The 26199-nt window shown below is 41.8% G+C and overlaps 1 protein-coding gene across 4 annotated transcripts in view; it reads right to left on the bottom strand.

Moving 5' to 3' along the window:
- Positions 1–1607: 1607 nt before the first annotated feature.
- Positions 1608–26199, bottom strand: part of RAPGEF6 (Rap guanine nucleotide exchange factor 6) — a 137967-nt gene continuing 113375 nt past the window's right edge. For all 4 annotated transcript variants that reach the window (XM_072872153.1, XM_072872154.1, XM_072872151.1 and 1 more), the window contains 8 exons: positions 24193–24413; positions 21592–21783; positions 19886–20020; positions 18372–18485; positions 13712–13937; positions 11177–11688; positions 7454–7765; positions 1608–5817 (listed from right to left, as the gene is read on the bottom strand). In XM_072872153.1, coding sequence (XP_072728254.1) covers positions 5792–5817; positions 7454–7765; positions 11177–11688; positions 13712–13937; positions 18372–18485; positions 19886–20020; positions 21592–21783; positions 24193–24413 — 1738 coding nt within the window. In that variant the 3' untranslated portion in view covers positions 1608–5791. The remainder of the gene's footprint in view (positions 5818–7453; positions 7766–11176; positions 11689–13711; positions 13938–18371; positions 18486–19885; positions 20021–21591; positions 21784–24192; positions 24414–26199) is intronic.

The raw sequence follows: 26199 nt of genomic DNA, 5'->3' as shown, positions 1-26199 counted from the left end.
ATGGTGAACGAGGTGAAGCTCAGATCTCATCTGATCTGGGTGGATGGTTGGACTAGATGATCCTGGAGGTCTTTTCCAACCTTAATGATTCTATGATCTGGCGGCACGAGTGATTCTATGATCTGGCAGGGACAGGGGCTGCACAGAGGGGGACAAGAAAATGCCCTTTGGACTGGGGAAGCAACCAAGAAGCTGGAGGCTTTGCTTGCCAGCGTGTACCCCTTACGGAAGGGCCGCACTCCCTAAAAAAAAAAAAAAAAAAAAGGATATATATATGGATTTATCCGTAAGGTTCCCATGTAGCTTACCTTTTGGATGATCAGGAAATAAATAGAGGGAAAATTAAGTTACAAGCTGGCCCTGCCAGCTGGGGCAAGGGAGTCCCAGCACAGCTCCTGCTCCCCTCGCCCATCCCACCCACAGCCCATGCCGGGGGCTGCCAGGGGCCACGGGCCAGTCTGCAAAAATGAGGGCAAAAAAAGAGTATTTTCAGCTCTGTGGTTCTCACCCTTGCACATCTATTTGTATTTTACAGGGTGTAACAGTCTGCAAGGCGCGGTATGCAGCCCGATGGCATCTCTGCAACAGGCTTCATCTCGCTCGGGTTTTTCTGGGTTCGATGAGGGAATGGTGATGCGGAGGGAGGTTTTGCTGGGTTCCATGCAGGGCCACAGGACCGGGAGAAAGGGGGAAGATGCGAGTCCCTGTCCCCGTGAGCAGAGCCTCCCTGCAGGTCCACGTGGCCCTTGGTGTCCCCGAGGTGACTCCCCATGTCACATCCCAATGAGGGCTCCAGCACAGCGCTGCGAAGGATGGAGCTGCGGACGGGCAGGAGGGGACGGCAGCTGGGAAGGGGGGACGCGGAGGGGAGGGAAGGAAGGTCAGGGGCTGCCTGCAGAGCACCCACGCAGGCGGGAGGAAGGTGGACGAGCTGCTCTGGGAGCATGGGACAGGCAGGGAGGATGACGAGGGACCACAGAAGCACCGAGCAACGGGTGCTGCCTGTGAGAGCGATGGGGGCGCAGGCTCCGAACGCTGCAGCGGTGGCTCCTTCCTCGCTCCCCTTCTGGTGCCCAGAGGCCACTTCCCTGACCTAGGGAGGCTGCCGTGACCAGGGCTGTCTGTCCCCTGCTCTCCCACTGGGCCAGGCTGCAGTCTCGGTGTCCCCGGCATCCCCGCCGCTGCGCAGCGATGGGGACGAGCACCAAACTCAGCTGGACCCCGGGCAGCGCCCGCTCCGAATGCGGTTTTGGACAGGGAGCCAGGAGCACGTTGCAGCCCCTGCTCCGCTCCCACCGTGCCCACCGCCTCCTCCCTGCGCGGCTGGGGCGTGTGCGCGAGGTGCTCTTCCAACCCCCACGGTGCGAGCTGGGGTGCGGAGAGACAAAGCCAAAACCCGAGGGCCATCGCCCACTGCGAGGACAGTAAAAATCACTCGGCGGCTGCTCCTCGCCGAGCCCGGGCTGAGCAACGCTCGCGCCAGGCTCTCCTCGGCTCCGCACCAACTCGGCTCTCGTCCTCCGCCAGCTGCCAGGAAAGATCTGCTGAAAACAATTAATATATGTAGATTGTTTATTGATTCCAACATATTAATAGATTGGATAATAAACAGTACTTTTAAACATTCTCTTAACCAAAAATATAACAAATATTTACAATCACTCAGTAAAAATACAAAAAGCATACAGAGGCACTGTCTTTCTAAAAGACATAAGTGTAAGAGGTATCAAAAAATAGGAGACAAACATTGCTTGTTACAGAATACTTTACAATCACTGACTTGTGCAGTACAATTGCTATTAGAATATCATTACATCTGTGCAGTTTTGCCAATATGCTCACATATTTAGAATTTAATTAATACCAAGCTAAACTGCATTCCAGGTATATCAAAAATAAAGATAAAACAATAAAAAGCACAACAGAAGCAAAAGCTGGGTTGGGAATTCCAGGTAGTTTACCCTCTATACAAGCGTTCTAAAATATAATGTGTAAAGCTTTTCTAAAGAGAGAGTATCCCTTTTTTCTTCTGTTTTTGCAAAGGCAGTGGTAAGTTTATCCTTTAAAAAAATTCTAATTCTCATGTTTTATAAAAACTTAAGTGGCAGGCTCGTATTTCCACTGTTGCCTACGACGAAATGACTCGGGAGATGACGGAGGAGAGGGTTTGCAACAGCACCGATGCCACGCAGGCTCCTTCGGCGAGCGGTGCCGCTGACCCCAGGGTTCAGCCCCCGGGGAACGGGGACACCCTCCGCTCCGGCGGGTGCAGGCAGGGTGCAGGCAGCCCTCGGTGCAGCGTGCACCCCATCCCGAACTACGGGCACCCCATCCCGAGCAACGGGCTCTGCCCATCTCCCAGTGAAGCATCGCTCACCTCCCGGCGGTGAAACTCCTTCCGGGAGTAAAAGCAAAGCAAACGAGCCAGGAAAGCAACGCGTTGCCCCTTGTCAGCAAACAGCCACCCGTTCCTGCATGTGCACACTGCAAAAACGTCTACTGCAAATATCTGCAGACATTGCCTTTCCATTTTTTTGTGTGTATTTTGGAGATGAAACCAGTACTCAGAGGCTCAGTGATCTCATTCTCCCCTTTCTGCAACCGGAGAGGCCAATTAAAGTTTACAAAACCACACTGCTTTTTTGGGAATTACTTGGAAGTTTAAGATTTTATAAAGCATAATGAAATACTGTATGGTTAAATCACAAATAGCTGAAACAGATCTTTCACCCGCAAGTCAAGAGCAAACAAACAGCAGAAAGCGAGCAAACCAAGGTACGGCAGTGGAAGAACGTGACATGAGGCATTTTAACTGTTCGTCAAAATCAGACCCCGAGTCAAGAGGAACCCGGTGGAGGTACCAAGTCAGGAATCTGTGATCCAGAAGACATCACTTCAATAAAGCAGTGTACAACAGGTACTAACCACCATCTTACTTCCAGGTGAATTACTGAAAAAAGGGATAATGTCTCTTCAAATCCATACCAGACACACTACATTTGGCTATCGGCCCCGATCAATGTGATCGGTTGATTTAAAAACAAACAAACAAAAATCCCAGCAAGGACCAGCAGAGGCAAGCCACACTGTGCGAGGCAGGAGAAGCAGGAGTAGGAGCTCGTTTGTCCATAGTTTAATGCATGATTTATTTACACCAGCTGTATTGGATATTAGGAAAATACGATTAGCAAGACTTTCACTCACTTTAAAAACTTTTCAGTGCCCTGAAAAGCCCTGCAGAATAGACGGATGCTGTTGATGTGCAAACACCACGTTCCAATGGGTGATTTGATTTATTCAGCTGCTCTTTCTGGCTGCCAGAGGAGACCCCAACCCCGCTCCCCGGAGGAGCTTTACTGTATCCTCAAAGACAGCACTATCGGGTTTTTGGGGGAAAAGGAAGTCACTTGAGTAACAACCCCTCATCCCTTATACTTTTGTTCAACAGGCTGAAATAAACTACAGCTCAACACCCGAGGTCACGGGAACCGTATGATTTAATTTACCTGGCACAACACAGATGATTTTCTGACGAAACATGAAGCCTGTTGCGCACTCCACGCAGAAGTTAACAAGCAACTACAGCTGTCGGTGGGATTGCTAGGACTTGGGTTTATATCCCACAAAAATATCAATTTAACAGTTATATTATCAACATTACATGTGCTGAAAATAATCGCTCTGCCCTGCATTGCTTTGACACTGATGTTAATCTTTAGTCATTAAGGCCTGTGCAGGTTCATTATATTCATTAAGGCCTCAAAAAAGCAAAATGCATTTATTATGATATACCTCAACTGATTTTTAATATATTTTTTCAATCATTTGCTCCTCAGATACTTGTGCCAAAAATTCATACAGCCAACCAATTAGTTATGAATTAGGCATCCCTTCCGCAGCATTGCTGTTCATTTACGTCTTTCGAATTCCAATCAACACGGGTAAGTTCTGGCCACACGGTAATATTGAGCCTGGCACGGCTACGAATGCGGACGCAGGCTGGGTCACACACATTCACCCGGTAGCATCAGTCCCAAGCTGCTATGGGGAAAGCACATCAAAGGCTTTGGGTTGTTTTTGGTACTTGTGTCATTTTCAGAAAATGTTGCATTCACCTTGCACCCCCTGCACACATACAGAAAAAAAACCACCCAAACAAACCAAAAAACCTTAAAGCTCTTCACAACTATGGATATAGAAATCATTTTTGAGGCACTGTAAAAATGACAAACATCTTCTTTCTAGCTTAGGCTGTAAACATCACAACAAAGATTTACAATTAAATGTTTAAATACATATTCACACATTCATGTCCAATTTTAACACTAGAATGGGGCATCGTGTGCTAGAAGAAAGAAAGAAAGAAACTGCAGGTATTTCCAGTTTTACCCCTCTGCGCTCTGGCTGGCTAAGCAAAAGCAAACAAGCAATTTATTTGACCATAGTCGGACTAGAGGATCACGTGTTAATACTGGCTGGCTGTAAGTCAAAACTGTCCTTGACATCAACACCACCAGGATTTTTACCTAGGATTTAAAACAAAATGTTTTGAGATCATCTGTATTTTCCAGATGAACACAAAAGGGTTTTTTAACCCATCATAAAATGCAGACTCTTACATAAGCATGATGTCATTTAATATTCAGTTTCACAAATTTTACTGTGAAATGAAGGCGATTAGTAATTTTTTTATTTTTTTTTTTTTTTAAAGATAACCTTTGCACCTAAATCCTGTGCAACTCTGGTAAAAGGCCAGAACGTGTGGGATGATCTTAAAACCCACAACACACGGTTTAGTTTTGGGTTCTAGCAACACGCTTTGCATGCTGAACTCTGCAGGGCAAAACCTGGTTAAAGCTCTTTTGGGAAAGCTTCAAACTCCCCTAACAGCTCCCTGTGAGCTACGGCTTCCACATTTCAAACGATTACTTAATAGGGGAGGAGAGCACCAACTATTGCCTTAGTTGGCTGGCAGCTAAAAAATTTCCAAAAATACTTCAAGGGTGGAGGGTTTTTGCTGTGTCCGCATAGGAGGGGAACGGCAGACGGCAGGGCTGCCTGCCCCACGCACACCACTCTGCAGGGCTTTGTGCTCTATGTTTAATCTAAAACCACTCTAAAATCCACTTATTTCTGCAACTGACAATGTCCCATTTCTAGTCTTCTGCTTTTATTTTGAGAGCACAACAGTTTGTGTAGCGAATTTACTATCACATTGACTAAACATTTATATTAGCCAACCAGAGCACTCCCAACACAAATAAAGGAAATTCCCATCAAAAAAATCTTAAATTAATAAATTATTTTCCGATACTTCAGCAATGTCCTTCGCTTTTGCTGACATTTGGATATATTTTTTTTAAAGTTCATAAAATAACACTCTTAGACTTATAACGGTCATGTAGAAAATAACGACCATGGAAAACTACCAAAGGATTATATGGTATCATACAGAAGAACGCTTCCAAGTTTCAAGTGGTGGTGACAACTGGTCCTCCCAAATGCATGAAGCCTGGTCCATCTCCAGATACCAATACCGGCATCCAGGTAGTCAGTACGCTCCTTGAAAACGGTTTTCTATTTCACAGGCAGAAATAGCTTTCTTAGGCGGTGGTAGATTGAAGTATAGTAGAGAGACGTGATCCAACCCGTTCCATCTCGTCCGTGACAGAGGCAAACACACCGTTTGAGGTTAGTAGCAGCAAGTTGTTAGCGTTCGCTAACAGAATCATGCGGTCCTTCTCCCCACATCCCTTCTGTTGTGAAGTGGTTTACATAAATAGCCCAATGGTTAGACTGCTGATACTTGTTCATCTTCTGCAAAACAAAACAAAACAAACCAAAACAAGAGTAAATTATTCCATCAATCCCCTGCCTTGGACCAGAAGGTACAGAACAGCACCCAGTTATTTGATTACAGTGGTTCTGTGAAGAGTTCACTACTTCTTCGTCATGTTTTCACTGTCTTAATGATTGACCACAACATATTCAGTATCACCCTTTAACAAATCCTCAAGCAGTCTGAGGTATTATATCATACAATAAAGATGTATTGCAAAACAGAAAATCCCAGATCCTCCAAAAATTATTAGCATGCAGCTCCCCATATCCCAAAAGCTACTGATTTGGGAGAAAAGCCAGTAAATTACTTTCCAACATGCAGTGAGCATTGTAGCCCAAATAAAATTAACCAGGCACTTTAAAAATTGAAAAATAGGTGTATCTAAAAGTGTATGGTTAAATTTAGTTTAGAAAAATTCAGATTAAAATGTTTGAAGCAATTACTTCCTTATTTTTTACATCAAAACCATTTAATATCACAACTGAATTAATGCTGGGCAACTTCACGTTTTACCTTAAGTTTGAACTGCAGTACTAATATATATGTTAAATACTGTTTACATATTTTAAAGGGCCAAGATAAGATCATTTTGCATCAGAAATTGTTTTAATCTAAATCCACGCTCATTTTAAGCCAGACTGAAATTGAAGGAAACGACCACAACATTCTAATAAAAAAAATGAGTTCACTAGCAAAAGGGTACAGAGAGATCACATCAGTGCATAGGTATTGAAAGCAAATCAGCAGATAAACAGTTAAGTAGAAATTCCCCAAACTTGAAATTAGTTTTGACACAATACAAGAGCAGTCTTTTTCAGAAAAATCTCTTGCATTTTGGTCACCCAAAACATGCTGTGCTTGGCAGTATTGGCTGTTGCTTCAAACAAGATCATGAAGAATTTTACTGGAAGAGACACTGTCAGGCCAAGCTGGGCTGAGAAGTCAGGTTTTATTAAATGCATTTTTCAGAAGAACAGAAATTCCCTGTTATTTTGTTCAACATTTTTAAACCCGATCTCCAGAAATCTCTGCTGAGGAATAAAGCGGCTTAATGCTAGCACATGAGAATACAAATGTGAAACGAGTTAAGAGTTGTACAACACAATACTCGCTTTTGGTCATCATCCTGATGCCAGCCTAAAACAGCGGGACATCAGTTAATCAACCCAGAGGGGCTGGAGTTTCTCTGCATGTAATTCACAGCCTGACAGTGTCCCTTAAAGTCATCATCACCATTGAGAGGGGACAGATTTTAAAGAAAAAAAAATAGCATCTACATGCTCTTCAGTGTCTCAGTTGTGCTTTGGGAGATCTCATATGTATATTTATATACATATTTATTTATATATAATTTAAAGTCTGTTTGGTGTCAACATGCTTTTTCTAAAGTGAAGGCATTCTTTTTTTTTTTTTAAAGTGTATATACATGCATATGTATACGCATGTGTATACAGCCATACAGACATATTGGTATATTTAGAGATTAATCAAGTTTTAATCTCCAAGAATGACCAAGAGAAAGCCCAGAACATCGTTGTGAAGTAAACACTGCACAGACCAGATTCACACAGCAGTTCACTTAACATCTACCGAGTCAGGTGTTGCACATACCATCCTCTTCACTATCTGCGTCAGTCATATCTGCTAGTTTGGGGTTGGACGGCTGCCGACTATGCCACTGAGGCATCTTCGATGAAATACAGGCCACCGGTTCGCTACCGAGAGAAGCTGATGAAAGTCTAGACAGGTCACTGTGCAGCATCTTTGACCTCTGCACTGCCACACTATAGTCTGGAGGTTTTAGGTGTGGGTGGTGGGGCGATCCTTCCTTTATGTCCGCTAAAGAAATCCCCATATATCCCGGAGGGGTGGGCGGTGGCTCCCTATACCTATCGTCCTTCTTAGGTGAGGTGACACAGTACACTGGCACAAGAAATAAGCAATGGAAATGTTAAAGAAGAAAACAAAGGAAACAAAACGTTAAAAAATCATGAAATGTTACAATGGCAAAACAGAAACTGATAACAAAATGCAAATGCAGAAACACTGGTTATAACGACAGCAGCAGATATTTATGCTTTCACTTATGTTTTCTAGTTATTTTAAGAAGTCGGAGTAGCAGCAGAACCCGTGAACTCATTAGGCAAGATGCCAACTGAGCAGAAACAGGACTATAACCTTCTCTACATTCAGCTTGCAATTACAGTGCTCATTATACTCCCTACTCCTGCAGCACCGCTCCACCGCGGGACGCTCAGGAGCTCGCTCTACGGTACGGATGGAGAGCCAGCACGGCCATGCTGCCGGCTGAGTCTGCTGCCACTCTCTGTTACAGGCTGGGAAATGGAAACAAAAGAAATTAAGGCAACTAGCCCAAAGTTACTTTGCACAGCGTGCCAGAAACCGATAGCAAGAACTGTTGGTTGACTTCAACAACATCCACTTCATCACCCATCAGTGGCTTAACAGAAATTCATTATAATAAAATATCACTGTATTGATTCATGTGTAATAAGACATTAAACCATCCAATCAGCTATGCTATAGGAAGAAAAACACCCTAGTATCACATAAAACTGCTCCTATGAGGCAAACTGCACATAGAGCCTGCATTCATTATTTTGCATTTTCTAATAGTAAACAATGGCTTATCATGTCCATAGGTTCCTTCCCTGTTCATCGGCAGTTCGGGTCACACAGGCTCTCAAACCAAAGCTTAACTTTTCTTAAGTTCCCTCCCCTCCCACCCACCCCCAGGTCTGGGGCTCATGTGCATGTTAAATTGGGCTTTTTCCATGTACATGTTGCAACAGGAGAGTTTCAAAGCTAGGGTAATTTTTAAAATCTATTAGTTGAGTGAATTTGCATTCTTCTTGTGGATACATTTTAAACAGTGCATGTTCATTACAGTTTCATTTATTCCAGCAACTGTATTTTCTTATCTTACAAGAATGTAAAAGGGTGAAAATAAAAGAGTATTTCTTATTGTGTTGTGGACTTGTGAGATTCTGGGTGTCGGTATCAGGAACAAGAGCTGGTTCACACCTGATGGCCTCAGCTCATGCTTGGGCTTATAGGAAAATAAAGAAAACTAAATTCACATAGTCTGTGTTTTAGCAAGATACACGTGGGTACAGGCAGAGATTTATACTGCTGATTTATAGGAATCATTTTTGTTTAACTAGCGTTTACCTGGGCCCCTATGAGAAAGCAGGGAAGCCAAGGAGGTTTCCTTCTCCCTGAAGGGATGGGGAAGGGCTCGGTCCTCCAAGCAAACCCCCCACCTTCGGTCTTCGTTCGCTTTGCAGGAGGACTGACGAGGGTGGGTATATTCTCCTTTAAAGGAGAAAGCTTCAGGCTTCCTAGAGCTAATATGTAGCCTACTGTAATAACGAAAGTTGGAATAATGTGCCCTTTTGTAAAGTTCCAATTCATAATATTTTACAAATTCTATCAAAATAAAACATTCTAAGAGCATTTAATGTCCACAGCATTAAGTGTCCATAATTTCTGTCACCCACCCACAGTCTCAGGAGGTTACAAAACCCTTTCACAAGGAATCCTTCTTCCTAAGAAGCTGATTACTCAAATATTCACGTTGTAAAGAAAATCAGGTGAAACTCCACACAGTGGTTAAGGGAAACGTAACTAAAAGGCAGCAATATAAATTTTGGTGTCTATTATGGGTCAAAGTAATGGAAAAGCTTTTCCCTTTGGATGTACAGCAATGGCACATCACCATTCCACACCTCCTCTGCTGGTAAAGCAAAGGTTGCAGCAAGAAACATTCGATGTCGCAGAGGGTAGAGATACGCCTGAAGTTATGAAGCCATCACGTTTATGGATTCTGCCAAGAGCACATTCTGCCATTAGTATGCGGGCAGTGCCTTTGCAGCTCCGTTTTCAAGATTTCAGGCAAGAAAGCTTGTGCCAATCCTTTTGGAGGACTATTCAACACCAGCACTCATTAAGCAAACGAACTGAAGATTCTTGTTTTGTTTACAACATTCTGAGCTCATGCAGTCATTACAGACTCTGGCAACAAGCTGTTTGTAGAGAATAAGCAAGCGGTGAAATGAAGTGGAAAATATCTTCGGCATATTGTATGATGGTGAATAGTTAACAGATTTGCATTTGCAAACCAGAAATTATATCCACCTATATCAGATCTTTGCTTAAGTAGACATATGCATGCTCTACTGAAGCACGCTGCTGAGTGCTTCTCACCAGTGTGCTGTGACTGCACAAAGGAAGCAAGCTATATGGTGCAGTATGTAAAGAGAATTAAAAAGAAGGGGAAGAGCTGCGAGCAAAGATAGCAGGTACTGAACGGCTAACACGCCATCTCCTAAAACAGCTCAGAGACTCCTGAGCAGCTTTGAAAGGCTACAAGGGCAGAGCACACGCATGGGAGTGAGCTGCGAGCAAGTTCTCTGCAAGGCTGCACCATGCTGCCTTTCTTCTACAAAGCCAAGGAGGAGGAACACCATCCCAAGACCTCCACCCTCCGTGTGATGTTTATTCAGGCAATTACCTTTGATAACATAAATGCCTCTAGCAATCTAGTCAGTAATTAAATTGCATTTCAGCTGCACCCCTGACTTACTGTCTAGAAAGCTTTGCACTCCATGTTTTATCTTGTTCCTAACCCAGATCCTTTAGTTTTGGCTGCTAAACTCACTAGGACAGGGAAAGAACATCTTGCTTGGTAGAACTATGCATCTTTGAAAAGACATTTTATAAGTTTTTCTCCTTTCATACGTAGCCAAACTGCAGTTGTATAACCAAAGAAATGGCAGCTTAACACAGCAAAGATAGGAAGGGAATCTGCTTTGCCCTTGAGCTTCCAGAGACCAAAGCCCTGTGGATTAAAGGTGCTCCAGCTCCAGAGAAGTGGGAGAGCTCTGTACCACTCAGCAGTCATGCTCTTCCCTCTCAGGTTCATGGAAAGTCTGTATTATACGGACTTCAAGAAGCCATGCTTGTTGCTCCTTGCCAGAGAAATATCTCCAGTGATGAGTGTTTCCAAAATCATCCAAAAAAATAAAAGGTCATACTACCGAGAGGAACTGTCTGACATTTTCATGAAGACAGTTCTCCTGCAGACCCATACAGTGATTGGGAAGTGTGCTGGTTTATTATTTCAATTTTCCTAATGCAAAAGAAGGTGGCTTGAAAACACACTGTCTGTGTCATGTTCTGATTAAAACCACATGTAAAGCTGAATTTAACATGCCATCCAGCCCCCAGACCTGCTGATGTCATTTCTTAACAACTTAATATCAAAATGAAAAACAGATGTAGAAGCTTCCATAAGCTGTTGCCTTGTCTTACCTATCAGGCCTTTTTCTGTACTCGAAGTAACAGTTTTGTAAGTTGTATCAGCGCCTGGTTTAGAGTCCAAAACCTCCGTCTGCTCTGCTGTAGAGTTTTCCAGCCCCCTCCGCTTAATTGTCCCATAGTTTGTTTCGTAGGTGTCTGACAGCGAGCTGGAGGAGGCCCAGCTCTGCCGAGACTGATCGAGCTCCGTGCTGGCTTTCGACTGCCTGTTGGTTTTGGAAAAGGCTTCAGAATATAAATAAGCCTCCTCAGAGTAACAGTTTGTGGGATCGACTTCAGCTATAGGTCCATCCAGCTGGGTGTGACGGTAAGAATTGAGGAGATCCCAGCTCTTCTGGTTTGGGATATTCTGGAAGTTGTCGTGAGAACTACTTGAGCATGAAGTCCAGCTTCCCCGGCCGCTATCTGCTGCCTCTACTGTGATATGTTCATGGGAGATCTCCTCGCTGCTCATGGAGGACGTTAAAGCCATTCCTCTGATGAGAGCAGGCCTAGTGATTGACCAGCTACATTTGAAAACAAGAGAAAGCAGAAAAAAAACCTCGTAAGCTTTTAAAATAAGAGTGACATACTCAGAGACAACTATCTGGTTTTAAAGGCAACTAATCTCTGGTTTTAAAACAGGTACACAGCAAGGTCAAGGCACACGGGAGCACTGACAAGAGACACCGTTACTCCTGACTCATTACTGCACACCACAGCAGGGCAGTTATTCCCAAGGGAATAACAAGTCTGCAACAGGCATTTACAGGCTTGACCCCAGATCCATAAAAATCTGGTCCACAGAAGCTTTCCTCTATCAACCACAGCAAGACAGTGCCTGACAAAGCAGAGGACTAATTACCTCTTAGTTTCAGGCTACCACCACCTTTTTCTTCGCATTTATAAACTAAAACCAAAATAAATATTTAGAATAAAAAACAACCCCTTCAGCAGCAGCAACATAAAATTGTTTAGACAGAGTGGAGGTAGTTGTAATTAAAGAACATTTGGAAATATTGGGCATAAATAACATTTCTGGAAATGATCTGGAGTGACAGATTCTGAAACCCAAGCACAAAATTTCTTGTTTAAAGAAATGGCTGCTAAAAGTTGTAATCCCTGTCAATACATAATTAAGGGGAAAAATAAAAATAAAGCCAGGTTTGCATGAATTTAGAATATAGGAAGTTACAATTGCTAGACATTATTCAAGTCTCTTAACTATTTCCGGTTATGTTAACAAATGCATGGACAGCACAACATTAAAATTCAACACCATCCCTCAGCAGTTTACTGACACGTTGTGAAATCGAGGAACATTTCTTAGATATGTGCAAACAACTTTTTTTCCCTTGCTTTTCTATTCTGTAAGTCCTAGCATAAAAACTGCTTTCTTCCCTCCAAAACCCACTGAAACTAAGGCATAAAGGAACAACCATAAACCATGAACAATCTGCTTTTAATTTGCAAAGAGAATAGCGAGTTTAGCCAGCAGCAGCGTCGTCATTGCAATTCACTGTACTTCAGCCACCACTGAAGGTGGCTTTTCACAGCCAGTACCAGAGGTATCCCACAGTAACCTGGTCTGACAGGGCATTTTGCTCAGTACACTGAGACTCCTCCGACTAAACATGTTCTCAGCATGTCTTATGCCTTTCAGAAAAGGGAATTATTTTGGTTTATGAAGCACACCTTTAAATTCCCATTTTAGCACAATGAAATCAACTGAATCACTGATTTTTAAGAGCTGCATCACTTTAGCAAAGCATACACTGAAAAGCTTTTTTTACAGGGGAGAGAACACCACAGAATTAAAATCAATTATACAGAAACAACATATATCTCTTTATAGAGTTCAATCATTTAAAAAATTATATTGCTTTAGAGATGAGCTGTAAAGATTACAAATGTAAGGAGCATCTCTCTTATTGACTTGAACCCACAACATCTGAGGACAGAAGATGCTACCCCAAGAAGATTCCCACATTTAAATCTTATGGATCAAGGCTTAACATCTAGTAAGACAAAACCAAAAACTTCCAGTTCAAAGTGTCATCTCAGGACAAGTTCTCATTGTGCTAAAGTAACAAGACCTCTTCTGCAGAAACTCTCAGGAAGACAGTGGCAGAAAGCTTCCAGTCTGCCTAAGAAACAAATGATAATAATAGAAATCCTTAAAAATCACGTTAGAGTATGTTAAGTGACTGGCACTTCTGACTCAGAGAGAATTGCTAATATCCTGTTCTTGTTCTGCTGTCTCTCACGACTGCACTGATTTAAGTATCATCCTAGCTTTTAACACATTTGCAGCCTCCTGCAAGAGATGTCCATCTGAACCCCACCGATGGGAACAAGCTGTTGTCTGCTCAAGTAATACTGTAAGTTCCTTGGGAAAACAGGCTCTTCCATACAGAGCAGCCAGTGCTCCAGCTTCCAGCCAGAGCTTAATAACCACAGTAGAGTTCATAACTGTGGCGGGACCAAAGCTTCCTTACCCCTTCTCTGAGACCAGGACACCGAGCCCAACCAAAACCAGTGGCATCTTACCCTGGGCAGGGCTGGCCATAATCAGCCAGCGGCTGAGCATGCTCTTTTCTCTCTGCCCCCCCCGAATCCACCACAATGAGAGACTGGGACAAACTCCTCTCGTCCTGCAGCGCTGCCGACATCGAGTCCACTGAGCAGTTGCTCACGATGCTGGACCGGGATGAAATCTCACTGTGACTGGAGTCCGAGAAGTTATCAGATTTAGTGGAAGGTATGAGGGCATAGCCTAAAGGAGAGGAGAAGAGAATGTCTTGGTCAAAGAGCAATTTGAGTTTACTAGGTACGACAACAAAGTATTGACACACACATTTCAGCAAGGATATTTAAAAGAAAAAACAATCAAACCTTGTTTGCATACAATCGGTCCACTGAAGTTTTTAGGGTACTAAAGCTTTTAGCATCTATCAGCATCTAGCACTGTAATTTATTAATGCAAGCCTGGTGACACCGATAACCTACCTGCAACTCCACTACTCTCCAAACCAGAAGGTTAAACCTACATAAACAGGATCAACAGTTGCAGCATGAATAGTGGGTGGATAGGTCAGGTCTTTCCGACTCTGCAAACACTGAGTCCTCTAGTATAAAGGCAGTGCATTTCCCACTATCCCTCTGCCCTACTGTCGTGTGAGACTCAAAAAAGATTTTGGCAATGGATGAGGAGATGCTGACTAAGGTAAAAGCCAGCTATTAGCACTCAGGGATTAGCCATATGGTCCACTTCAGTTTTATTATCTGTTCCAAAATTAACAGAGAAGGAAGCAAAAGCAGGAAATACAACTTCGGCAGGAGCTGGACCAGACACCGGCCGGCGTTGCTCCCACAGAAGGAAAACAGCTGAAGACCTCACCAGATTCAGAGCAAAATATATAATGCTTTTTTTCTGCTTGGCTTACCCCTTACCCTCAAATAACTTTTTTCAAACACAGATAATGTATATAGCCCCATATATCCAACACCTCCTCTTCCTAGTACCTGGAGTGAACATAAAAGAGAGATTACTATATTGGGAACTTCCATGGGCTCTGGCTACATATATCCTGTGGACACTTCTGCTGGTACAGCTGAAGTAATTCCAGATGGGACACCTGTCCTCAGACTGCATCCAAAAAAGCCCTTAGTATGGACAACCTGCCTAAATCATTTATTTTTATGACCTTAGAAATTCAGGGGAAGAACTGAAATGAACTGAACTCAGCAAAGTGCATCTGGGGTGGTCTGAGGGAAACCACACTCTGAGGTCCTTCAGGTTTAGTGATTGGTCTCCTTCCACACAGGGCAACCTAAAAGTTGAACCATGTATCTAAGAGCATTGTCTGAACACTTCTTGAACCCCGACAGGCCTGAGGCCATGACCACTTCCCTGGGGAGCTTGTTCCAGTGCTTGACCAGCCCCTCAGTGAAGAACTTTCTCCCTAACATCCAATCTGAACTTCCAGCTTTAAGCCATTCCCAGGTGTCCCACCACCACACACCAGAGAGAAGAGATCAGCACCTCCCTCTCTGCTCCTCCTCGTGAGGAAGTTGTAGACAGCCATGAAGGCATCCTTCAGTCTCCTCTGCTCTAAGCTGAACAGACCAAGTGACCTCAGCCGCTCCTTGTAAGTCATGCCCTCTAGTCCTTTCACCATCTTTGTTGCCCTCCTTTGGACACATTCCAGTATTTTTCTATCCTTCTTCTATTGTGGAGCCCAAAACTGCACACAGCACTCGAGGCGAGGCCACATCAATGCTGAATATAACGTGACAATCTCTTCTTTCAACCCGTTTGCTACACTGTGCTTAATGTACCCCAGGATACAGGTGGCTCTTTTGGCCATCAGAGCATATTGTTGATCCACACTGAGCTTCCCATTCACCCAAACCCCCAGATGCCTTTCCGCAGGGCTGCACTCCAGCCTCTTGCCCCCCCGTCTACATGTATGTCCAGAATTACACTGTCCCAGGTGCAGAATCCAGCATTTGTTCTTGTTATATTTCACAGAGTTGGTGACTGCTCAGCACTCTCATCTATCAAGATCTCTCTGTAAGGCCTCTCTACCCTGGAAGGAATCAACGACTCCTCCTAATTTAGCATTTTCGGCAAACTTACTTGTGTGCACTCAACTCCCTGTGTCCAGGTCACCAATAAAAACATTGAAGAGCACTGGCCCTAAAATTGAGTCCTGGGGACCACCACTAGTGATTGGCCGCCAGCCAGATGGTACCCCATTTACTACAGCTCCTTGGGACCAACCCTTCAAGCCAACTGTTCACCCATAGTATTGTGTACATGCTGGACATTTTGTCCAGAAGGACACTGTGACAGACAGTATCAAAAGCTTTGCTAAAATCCCAAACATCCACATCTGCTGCCTACCCGCCTCGAAGGCAAAGGGAAATCTTGTCTTGAAAGGATATTAAGTTAGTAAGGCATGATGTTCCCCTCATGAACCCATGTTGGCTTTGACTCATGACCGCATTGTCTTTCAAGCGTTTTTCAGTAACTCCCAGAATAATCTTCTCCATCATTTTACCTGGCACTGAAGTGAGACCAACAGGCTTATAATTACCAGGGTCGTCTTTCCTGCCTTCCTTGAAAATTGGAATAACATTTGCTAGCTTCCAATTGATTGGGACCTTCTCCAGAATCCCAAGATCACTGATAAATAACCAAGAGAAGTCTCACAATAACATCAGCTGACTCTTTCAGTACCCTGGGATGAATCCCATCAGGACCCATAGACTTATGTGCCTTCAGACAACAAAATCAGGACATGTCTGTTAAATTGGTTTGGTCTTTAAAAAAAAAAAAAAAAAAAACACAAAAAAAACCAAACCCGAAAACCAAAAAAAACCCCAACAAACCATGCACCACAAAACCAAAACATTTTGCCTCCAATAACTCTCTGGCCCACAGCTGTGGGTTGTTCCCCTTTATCTGAGGGCAAAAGGTCTTGGATTAATGACTGTGGTGGTGTTTTGGTTTTTTTAAATTTAAATATCTTTTTTCTTTAAGTTCGCAGTGGGTTTCTTTATAGAAATCCACTGCATGTCAGGAAATATATTCCTGCCTTCACTAAGAGAAAACAGTCTATGCTATGCCTTACATTAGGTGCATAAAATCACAAAATTAGAACCTTTATTTGAAAATACTGGATCACCAACTGCTTCACGTATAGGTAAACGAGCATCTGTAAATTAATCAAAACATGGTCTTTCTTTACAGGAGACCATACTAATACACTGCTGACACAGTCCTCAGATAAGCATTTTTCCCCAAATTCCTGCCAATCACTCGATTTCTCACTTCATTTCTACCTACATGTGCCTTTGAGCTGGACTGCCATATATTTACATCAATTAGGTGAAAATGTGAAAGGACCAGGCAGTGTAAAAGCCATGCCAGTGATACACACAACTTAATACAGAAGACTGATGCCATTAGTCCATAAAAAAAACAAAGGTCAAATAATATGGCATCTGGAGCCACCAGTATACATGCCAGCGAGCATACAGCTCATAACTTGAGAGGTTTCACAGTTTAAGCTTGATTATTGCTGTAAGATTTTAAGAGCAAATATGAGCACTAAATATCAATATTATCAAACTAAAGAACTAAACCTTATGAATGAAAAAAAATGTATTTAAGACCAGCATTTTTACGATTAAATTTCAGTTTCCTTTCCTTTGACAATAATTAATACCTCATATTCTTTACTTTGTCTGATGGACTCCTTAAAATTAACACAACACTGTAAATTCACACTGTATTGTGTTAAGAGACGTTCTCACAGTGCGTCTTAATTTTAAGACGCTCTTCTTCAAGAACTTTAAAGATCTGGAGAACAAAAGGACTCCTCTTCATTAAAGAGATTAACACTGTCCGAAACCCGAGTCATTAAATAACAGCACATGTACATAAACAGACTAAATGCAACTCTTTGCTGGGCTGAAAAGGTTAGCGGAAGAAGATGTGACCAATGCAAATATACACCAACGCTGGAAGTGAGCATTCAATTTACATCATATGAGGGACTATCTAGAGTCTAATTAAGAGCATATTGCAGAACTTACTGTTTCATTGGCATTTGCGAAACACTAAGTAACAGAACTGCCACTGTACCTGTTCCTTGATTTTCTAAACTTCACATTATTGTCTTCACTGCACTGTAAGGGTGATTAGCTATAAATAACTGACACAAATATCTGGAAGGGAAGCACATTAAACAGCTTAAACATGTAAATGAATAACGCTAAAATAACTTAGATAAAACTCAGTATATCTGACACAAAGTGGACATCACAGTCTTTCTTCTAAAAATACATCATATAGTCTTCCTTCTCCTTCTAGGCTTCATGCATAGGCAGTAAGATGTCCACAGATTGCTGTTGCTATAGATACTTGCTGTACTCAGAGCATCACTGTCTTTCTCCTTTTGGTTTTCACTCCCTTCTGAGGCTTCAATGTGCTCTGCTTCCCTTTTTGCAGTAAAAGCTGTTCTTTCCCTGGAGAAGCTTCTTTCCCTAAGTCTTCTAAAGCGGGGTCCCTTCGTTTTCCTGTGCTCATGTTCAGCTTCTGCCTTTTCACTCTCATCCTCCCTTTCTCCCTTTTCACTTAGGTCAGAACTGTCTCTTGCTTTGAAAATCATCCAAATTTTCTTTTGTAAATAAGCCCCACCTATTCCGTAGCTGCGTTGTCCACTGTTCTTGTTGCTGGTTTCACTGGCGAGTGATGAGGAAGAGCCAGAGAGATTCATCTGACTGCAGTTATCCGACCTTGGGATGTTACCAACTACAATAAAGTACACACAGGCAGATCTTGGTAAGTGACGAGATAAATAACAGCAAAAATAACATCCTGATTTTAAAACATTTTTTCTTCAATCCTATTTGCGTATCACCTAGGTATAGCTCAAAAGAAAATGAAATCTAAGATCAAGTGGAATGTGTTCATGCCTAAAATTACGTCTTTCAGCTGTCTGTGAAGCACCTAATTTTAGTTCAATGAGCCGTTAGCACTACACATACAACAGGGTATGGATCACCTCAATCAAATTAGATCAGTGCTAAAAATATGCTGAAAGCAAGTTTAATGAAATAAACCCAAAGAAACAAAATATTATTTTCAAAGAAGCAGATGAAAGTTAACAAAAATAACATGTTTATAAGCGATGCTCAAAAATCTCAGTGGAGCTAGATTTGGCAACCCAAGTAATTAAGCTTCTCACACATATGCTGTGTTTAAGTAAAATCAGTGGCATTCTCCTAAAGGAAACAGTATCTTGTGAAGGCAGAAGTGGACGGACCAGCATGATCTCCCACTGAAACGGGTGAGAAGATGCAGTAAGTCACTGTGCCATGCCATGCTAATCCAGTGGCTTTGGGCTGTCAGTGTGTCAAAAGCAGCACAGAAAGGAGGGAGAAATGCCTTACACCGTTCAACACTGACCACACTGGCTCACTAAAGCGGTGTTAAGAGATTTCAAATGAATTCCCATCCAAGGTTGACTAATGATGAAGTGATGCAGGTCTTTTAAGAGGAAGACATCAAAAATAAAGGGATTCTCAGGGCATCATGATAGACAGGGATGTATACAAAGCCCTGTGCACAAGAACAAAAAATATGAAGAGTGACTCGAGGATTTAGATGGATGCACTACTTCTGCAGCTACCAAATCCATCTGTTCTGGAGAACTATGTATAACAGCATTTTATCTCCGGCTCCATCTAATCACCCGATATTCCAGCTTCCTAGGCAAAAACATAAGATGTTTCAACAGCCACAGTTCCTGTGCAACACTGTCGTCTTGAAGAAATCCCCAGGTTTGTGAATGCAATTCATGTAGCTGGCCACCTAAATGGGAACTGATACACTGGCGGGCATCAGCACTTAAGATCTATTGGGAATGCTGTCAGAAGCATTTAAGAAGTTTTTAAGAAAACAATTGTTCCCCTTTTTAATCAGTAGGTGACTTAAGGCCAAACCATATAAATACATTGGAAATCTATGCTTATTCATAGAAAGACATGATTCTATTCTTGACATGAATATTCCAAACTACTATTTCTCTTACATGTCATTACCAACAACTATTCCTGCCACTGCCCACCCTGGTTTTAGTATAACACAGGCACGAGTTCCCGAGACGGATGCTGACATGTGCACTGTGAACATTCCTGCAGCCCACGTACCTTTGCGTGGAGAGCCCTGAGGAGAAGCAGGTGGGCTGGAGTGCAAAGAAGATGCCATGGACATAGTGTCATCTGTTTGTTTCTTACTGCTTACTTCCTCAGGCAAGCTTAATGACTTCTGTGGGGAGCCTGTACCTACAAAAACAACGGAATCACTTACTTCATATTATTATTCTTTCAAGTTAGAGATATCTGTTTAAACTACAAATAAGCACCATGTTGAACAACCACTGGAGTATTCAGCAAAGAGAGGAGCAGACGCTCAGATGAATTCTGCATGTGGAGGCAGTCTCCATTTCAAATTTAGATCAGATCAGCAGTGGCCACTGCTACCACCGGCTGCTCATCTGACGTGTGTTGAAACACTCAGGTCATAACCGGAACCATTGCAACAGATACACTAGTCGTGGCTTTGGCAAAGGACTAAAAACTGTGTAACACAAAGCTTGGAGGAAACCCGTGCCTATGACACTGCTGGGACAGTGTTAAAAAACAATTTCTCATAGCCAACAAGTCAGTTCAAGATCTTCTGAATCAGGAGTTCTCATATCAGCACTCACAGGCACTATACACAACAAGTTTAGCAAAACCAGTATACCACTGCACTTTGCAAACTGGTAATTTGGTATTTCTTGTTCACTATTAGACCATCTTGCAGAGGACACAGTGCTGAGGAGTTCATTTAAGTTCTCAATAGTTTGTTAGATCAACACTGAACACTTAACACATGAGAATGAAGAAATACCTCTCAACAAATACCTTCTGGAACGTATCAAGTTACACAGGCTTTTAAGAGGAGACTTGAAACAAATACTGACTGCAAACACTATTTTATACGCTGCAATATACTGTTTTCAGAAGCTATTTTAATGGATAGTGATGCTTGATGTATCATAGAATCGTTTTGTATCATTTACTAACTGCAACTAACTTTATTTAATAACTCACAATTGTACCTTTCAAATGATACAACAGTTATGCAAATAGGTCAAAAGCATTTTAATACATAATACTGCTTTGCAACTAGCAAATTTAGAAACAGGTAAAATTGATGCTCACTAGGAGCAACTAATAACATAATGTTGCTCCATTTGACCATAATGTTATTATAATGGATGGTATTCCAGAGGTTAAAATATTAAATGTCTGTGATTTGTTTCAATGATTTCACCTAAATATATCATACTTCATCTTGTCATGAAAAGAAACAAGCCATGTTGTTCTACTCCATTTCTGCAAGATCTCTTTAGAATGCAGAAATACACAGTAAAAGGCTTAACACCGTACATCTGACCTGTTCAAGAGAGAGAGATTAAGATCACTTTAGTTAGAAGGCGTCCTTTAGTTCAAGGGGAAAAAAAAGGAAAAAAAAAAAGAAAGAAAGAAAAAAAAAAGTCTGTCCACTTTTCAGGAATATAGAAAATAAGCACTGTCACAGAAAGGACTAAGTTACACGTAATCAAACTAAAGCAAGAGCATATTTGGAGCCAGCACCTGATTAGCTGTTTTAAGAAAAGTTATTAAAAACTGTGCAAATGAGTAAGGAAATGGCATGCCCTCTTAAAACACAGTAATATGCTTCAGCTATTTTCAAGTGAATGAAGTAAATGACACATAACGGTATCTCAAATAATCCACCCAGCTACAATCCCTCTTATTTACTTAATTTATAAAACTCTCCAGACAGGTGAGCTGAAGATACTCACTGAACGTGACATGATCCTTTGTCAGTCCCTTTTTCCTACCGGGGTATAAATTCACAGTTGGAACCTGAAGAACTTGACTCATCCTGTTTTGTTGATGCTGATGGGCTTTAGTGGTTTGGCCAATTGATCTCATGGGTACTGGAGACATTTCTGAGGATTTTGCTCCTCTTCTCTCACTTAAATTCTTTGTCACTGTTACAGAAAAATTGCATATCAATATCTTGCACTTTGAATCGCAGGATTATTACAGTCATTCCGAGTACAACCGTCCAGACAAAGCAACCACAGTATGAAGCAGATAAAACGTATTTGAAACGATTTCTATTCTGAACACACCTATCTCGTTACACTGAGGAGGCTGTTCCGTGAAATGGCATTAAAAAACCTAAACTCTTTAAAGTGTCATAGAGGTACTTTATCAAGAGACAAAAAATGTGATTTATTTCTACCACAATTCAAGTCCGTATTTTAGATGTTTTTACATAAGGTGCAAAAGCATAACAGCATCTCCTTCAAAATTAGGTAATGCCACCGAAGGGAGAAGGAACGGTTGTTCTGCAGTTGGCATGAAACCTTTCACTAGGTGGCACAATTGATTTACAACACAGGGCACTGATTCAGTTTCTACTTTAATCACACAGCAATTAATAAACTCTGAAGTAAGGCCATCTGACTTCTCCTCAAATTCCCTCGGAAAAGTCCGGATTGCAGCATTACTGCTGCTCATTCCTTCTGCAAGCAGGGCCAGGAGAATCTTACTACCGAGATAAGAGCTGTACCTCCTACTTTTCTGGATATGTGCAAAAAAACCCCAAACCTATGTGCACAAAAACAATCTGCAAAACCACGTACCAGGCTCCCTGATTCAAAGCTACTTGGTCAAAATTTAAATGTGGGTAAAAGCGCCAAGTGCAGAGGAACTCCCCCAGGAGCACTTCAGTGCTCCCACTCCACCGGAACAAAAACCACGAGGGGGCTGACAGTCCCCTCGTGCTTCAGGTCCTTTCTGCTAGCTCTGCAAACCAGGAGTATAATCTCAACCAGATCAATTACCTGTGGTTTTTGGTGGGGTTTTTTTTCCAGTTTTTAAGAATAGGTACTTTAATAATATGCCACTCTACTACATATTTATTTGTATATCCACTTAGCCTTCCTTTTTTCAAGTTTAAGAAAAAAGGGCTTGATTTGCTTAACTACATGGAGTAAAACAGTTAGCATATATTCCCTATTTTTACTTCCAAACATCTATGGCTAGCACTGTGCAAACAAAATTTTAAATGATTTATTTAAAAGAACAGAAATACAACCTCATGACATTTATGTTTGTCTCCTGGGCATAGTGTGGCCACTTGTTATGTTTGCACATAGATCATCTATCAAGAGTTCATCCTGACATGCTTTAATTTGTTGTTTCAGCGCAGGCGGGGGAGTAAAGCATAAACCCCACAATGGTGTTACCTCTAAGCAGAAACATTCTGTGCTATTACACATCTGGCTGAACACAGCGCAAGCAGAACACCTCTACTAGCAATGTCCCATGCTGTGCATATTTCTAGTCAGAGCTACCTGTGATTTCTGGCGACCTCAGGCACAAGGCCAGTGTGAATACACAGAATTTAACATTTTTTAAAAGGGAGTCAAGTATGGCCATTTCCAGGATTCCTACATCAGTGCTATCTAAAAGGAAAGGTTAAAAAGATTTGCATAGGAAGGCGCCTTACGAAATAACAAGGATTTGCACTCTTAATACTAAATAATGGAAAGGGCTTAAAATTTTCTCTTCAAGGTGCCATCTCCTAGTCATGCTTTTAACTTACCTCAGAGACAAAACAGTATCTGAGGACAAAAAAAGTCTTAAAATGCCGCATTTGGGCAACAGACAAGCATGAAACATTATTTTGATTAGCAAGGTTGCTACTCTTCCATTTTGAAACAAACCTACCTTTGAAGCAAGTGAAAACTTCTAAAGATCAAAATAAAATGCAATTACTGTTTCCCATTTTTAAATAAGAATGCACTGAACTGTGTAAGACAGCAGGTCAGACAACAGTTTGTTTAGTTAGAGAGTTGCACAGGAGTTCAAATTATGAAAACTATCCTGCTGTAGCCCTCAATTTTTGACTGTCAAGCCACATCAATCCCATCAGTCAATATTGACCTAACTTCTCCTTCTCAACAATCTTCGTTTTTTCTAAGCTGTAATCCATTGCAGTTTCTATATTGATTTTGTCTCTTTTCATTTTCTTGCTGTTCCTATGGTAAACGTTACTTTTATCCTTCCTAATTCTGTACGAGGACAACAGGGCAAGAATAGAGCTAATGTACTATTGAATTTCCTTCCAGACTGATGAAAAGATACACAGTTTAAGAACTATAGGTCAAAACAGAAAACATCACTGACGTTTTCTGAGCTCAACCAAGATCAGAAGATAAATGCTGGCTTGCCAAAACTGTTAGTACATGAATTGACAAACAAGCACTTACTAGAGTATTTTTTCTGGAAGGGAGAAGAGAAAGATCTCAAATGAGCATTTCTAGGGAAGGAACAAGATTTTTATAAATCTTATAGATCATGCCACCACTCTAGATCACTGTACTTACGAGTGCTATATGCAGGCTCACACTGAAGTGACAATATTTGGATCTTTTCTTCGTCCGTCTCTACATTCAGGTTGGACAAGTACTGCTTCACCTTCCTCGCCATCTGGGCATCCTCGTACAGCTTCTTGGCATTCAGGAGTGAGCTGCGTCGGGCACGTTTTTTGTGAGCACCTCCCTGTACATCCAGCATGTTCGAGTTTGTGCTGCCCTGGCTCAGAGATCTATAAAAGAAAAGAGCAAAACAGTAAATTTTTAGTTCTCAATAGCAATGAGGAGCTACAGTAGCACACGCCAAAGCAGATTAATACCAATAATCTTCAGTTAGGGCTAGTGCATGCTGATGCAAATGAGTTAAAAAGATGAACAGCATTAAAACAACACTTGTCTTAAAATATTCTGGTAAATTGATAGCAGCAATTTGAGTCTAGAAAAGGATTGCATATGAAAGTGTGGAACTAGCAAGAATGAGGCGCAATGCTGCGTAAAGTACCCATGTAGCTCTGCTAATGAATCGCAGTCTTGTTCTGCGAAACCCATGCTATTCCAACTGCAGATTGTAAGAGCGGGCAGACTTGGTAGCTTTGTCCGTTTAAGGCACTTGGTACCCACTGTTTGCATCAGGCTTACAAACTTCTTGCAATTCAGCTGAGAAGTGAGTGACTAGTGTAATCCTCTCAGAAAACTGAGCTTCTGACAATGTTTAAATGAGGGGAAAAATTATGTTTAATATGCAAAGTACATTATATTACGCACTTAACTTCTTTCTCCAATTAAGTAAAAGCATTCACAGAAGAGCAGCTCATTAAAAAAAAAAAACGTATCCCAACAAAGGTCAGGAAGGCAGTGATAATATACATAAGCCCAGACTTTGTACAGATTTGTATCTATGAAAGACGACGCTCCTCAATGCTCCTAATTTTGAGCTGCCAGTTCTATCAGCAACTGAAGCAAAAATAAATAATCCCCAAATGGTTCACGTACATCAGTTACCCTCCCTGACAGTCACTCCTGTTCACACTGAATCAGTGACCAAACAACTGATCTTGGTATAGTTCAAATATACACATCGCCTCCCTTTCAACTGTCAAAAGTCCTATGGCCACACCAGTCCTAGTCCATTTTTTAATAAATGGAGATCACAGTATATGTTACACACAAATTCTAACGGAAAGTGTCAATAAAATTGTTTAAAGTTGTTTGTTTGAAGGGTTTTTTTAAACATTCAGAGGAATAACTTTATTGTAAAAGGCAAAATTATTTGTAAAGATGTTTATCAAGATCTTGGGTGTGTTTACAGAATCACAAGTGGCAGAATAAACAATCTCCAGCACAGAAGAGCCATAATGGCCAAAAGAGTCGGAATGAAACATATTGTCTAAGGAAGTCTAAGGAATCGAGCACACTGAGCTTAAAAAAATAAGAAATGGTGGGAAACAGCTGAGTGCAGTATTTTCAAAGAAGTTAAATAAATCAATCAAAGAGACAATATAAGCTTAAAAACTGGCAGAAATTTACAGCTTAATTAAATAAAAAAGTAATGCTATTATAGGCAAAGAGCAGCAAAAAAGCATGGTGGACTGTTCACACCTACTCAAACCAAGGGGGTACTCCGATCTCCCACGGGTAAGAACAAAGCTAATATCTATTATATAATGAAACAGGAAACTACACTATGTTTATTTGTAAAGGATATAAATATTTTATTGCTTATGTACACACTGTTTTTAGTCTGGACTTGACTTTTTAAGGCAATTTAATTCAATTTCCTTTAAAAAGGATTTTTCCTTATTCACGGTAATCCCAAGGGTCAGAAATCACGCTGGCTCCAGTTGGGCCCTAGGTATTTCTCCCCGTGAGCTGCACTGTGCGTGGCTGATGACTGACCGCCTAACGCTGCCAGCCGAGCTCTCCTGCGCCAAGGGCATCCACACCTTGCTGATGTCGCATCAGGGACCAGTATCCAAACCCGCCCTCCCCAGTTTGGCTAGCACAAGCCCTGGCACTGTC

The sequence above is a fragment of the Ciconia boyciana genome, chromosome 9 (assembly GCF_034638445.1).
Source record: "Ciconia boyciana chromosome 9, ASM3463844v1, whole genome shotgun sequence".
NCBI classification, from domain to species: Eukaryota; Metazoa; Chordata; class Aves; order Ciconiiformes; family Ciconiidae; genus Ciconia; species Ciconia boyciana.
The sequence above is the reverse complement of the archived record's forward strand: the minus strand, read 5'-3'. Positions and strand labels throughout refer to the sequence as shown.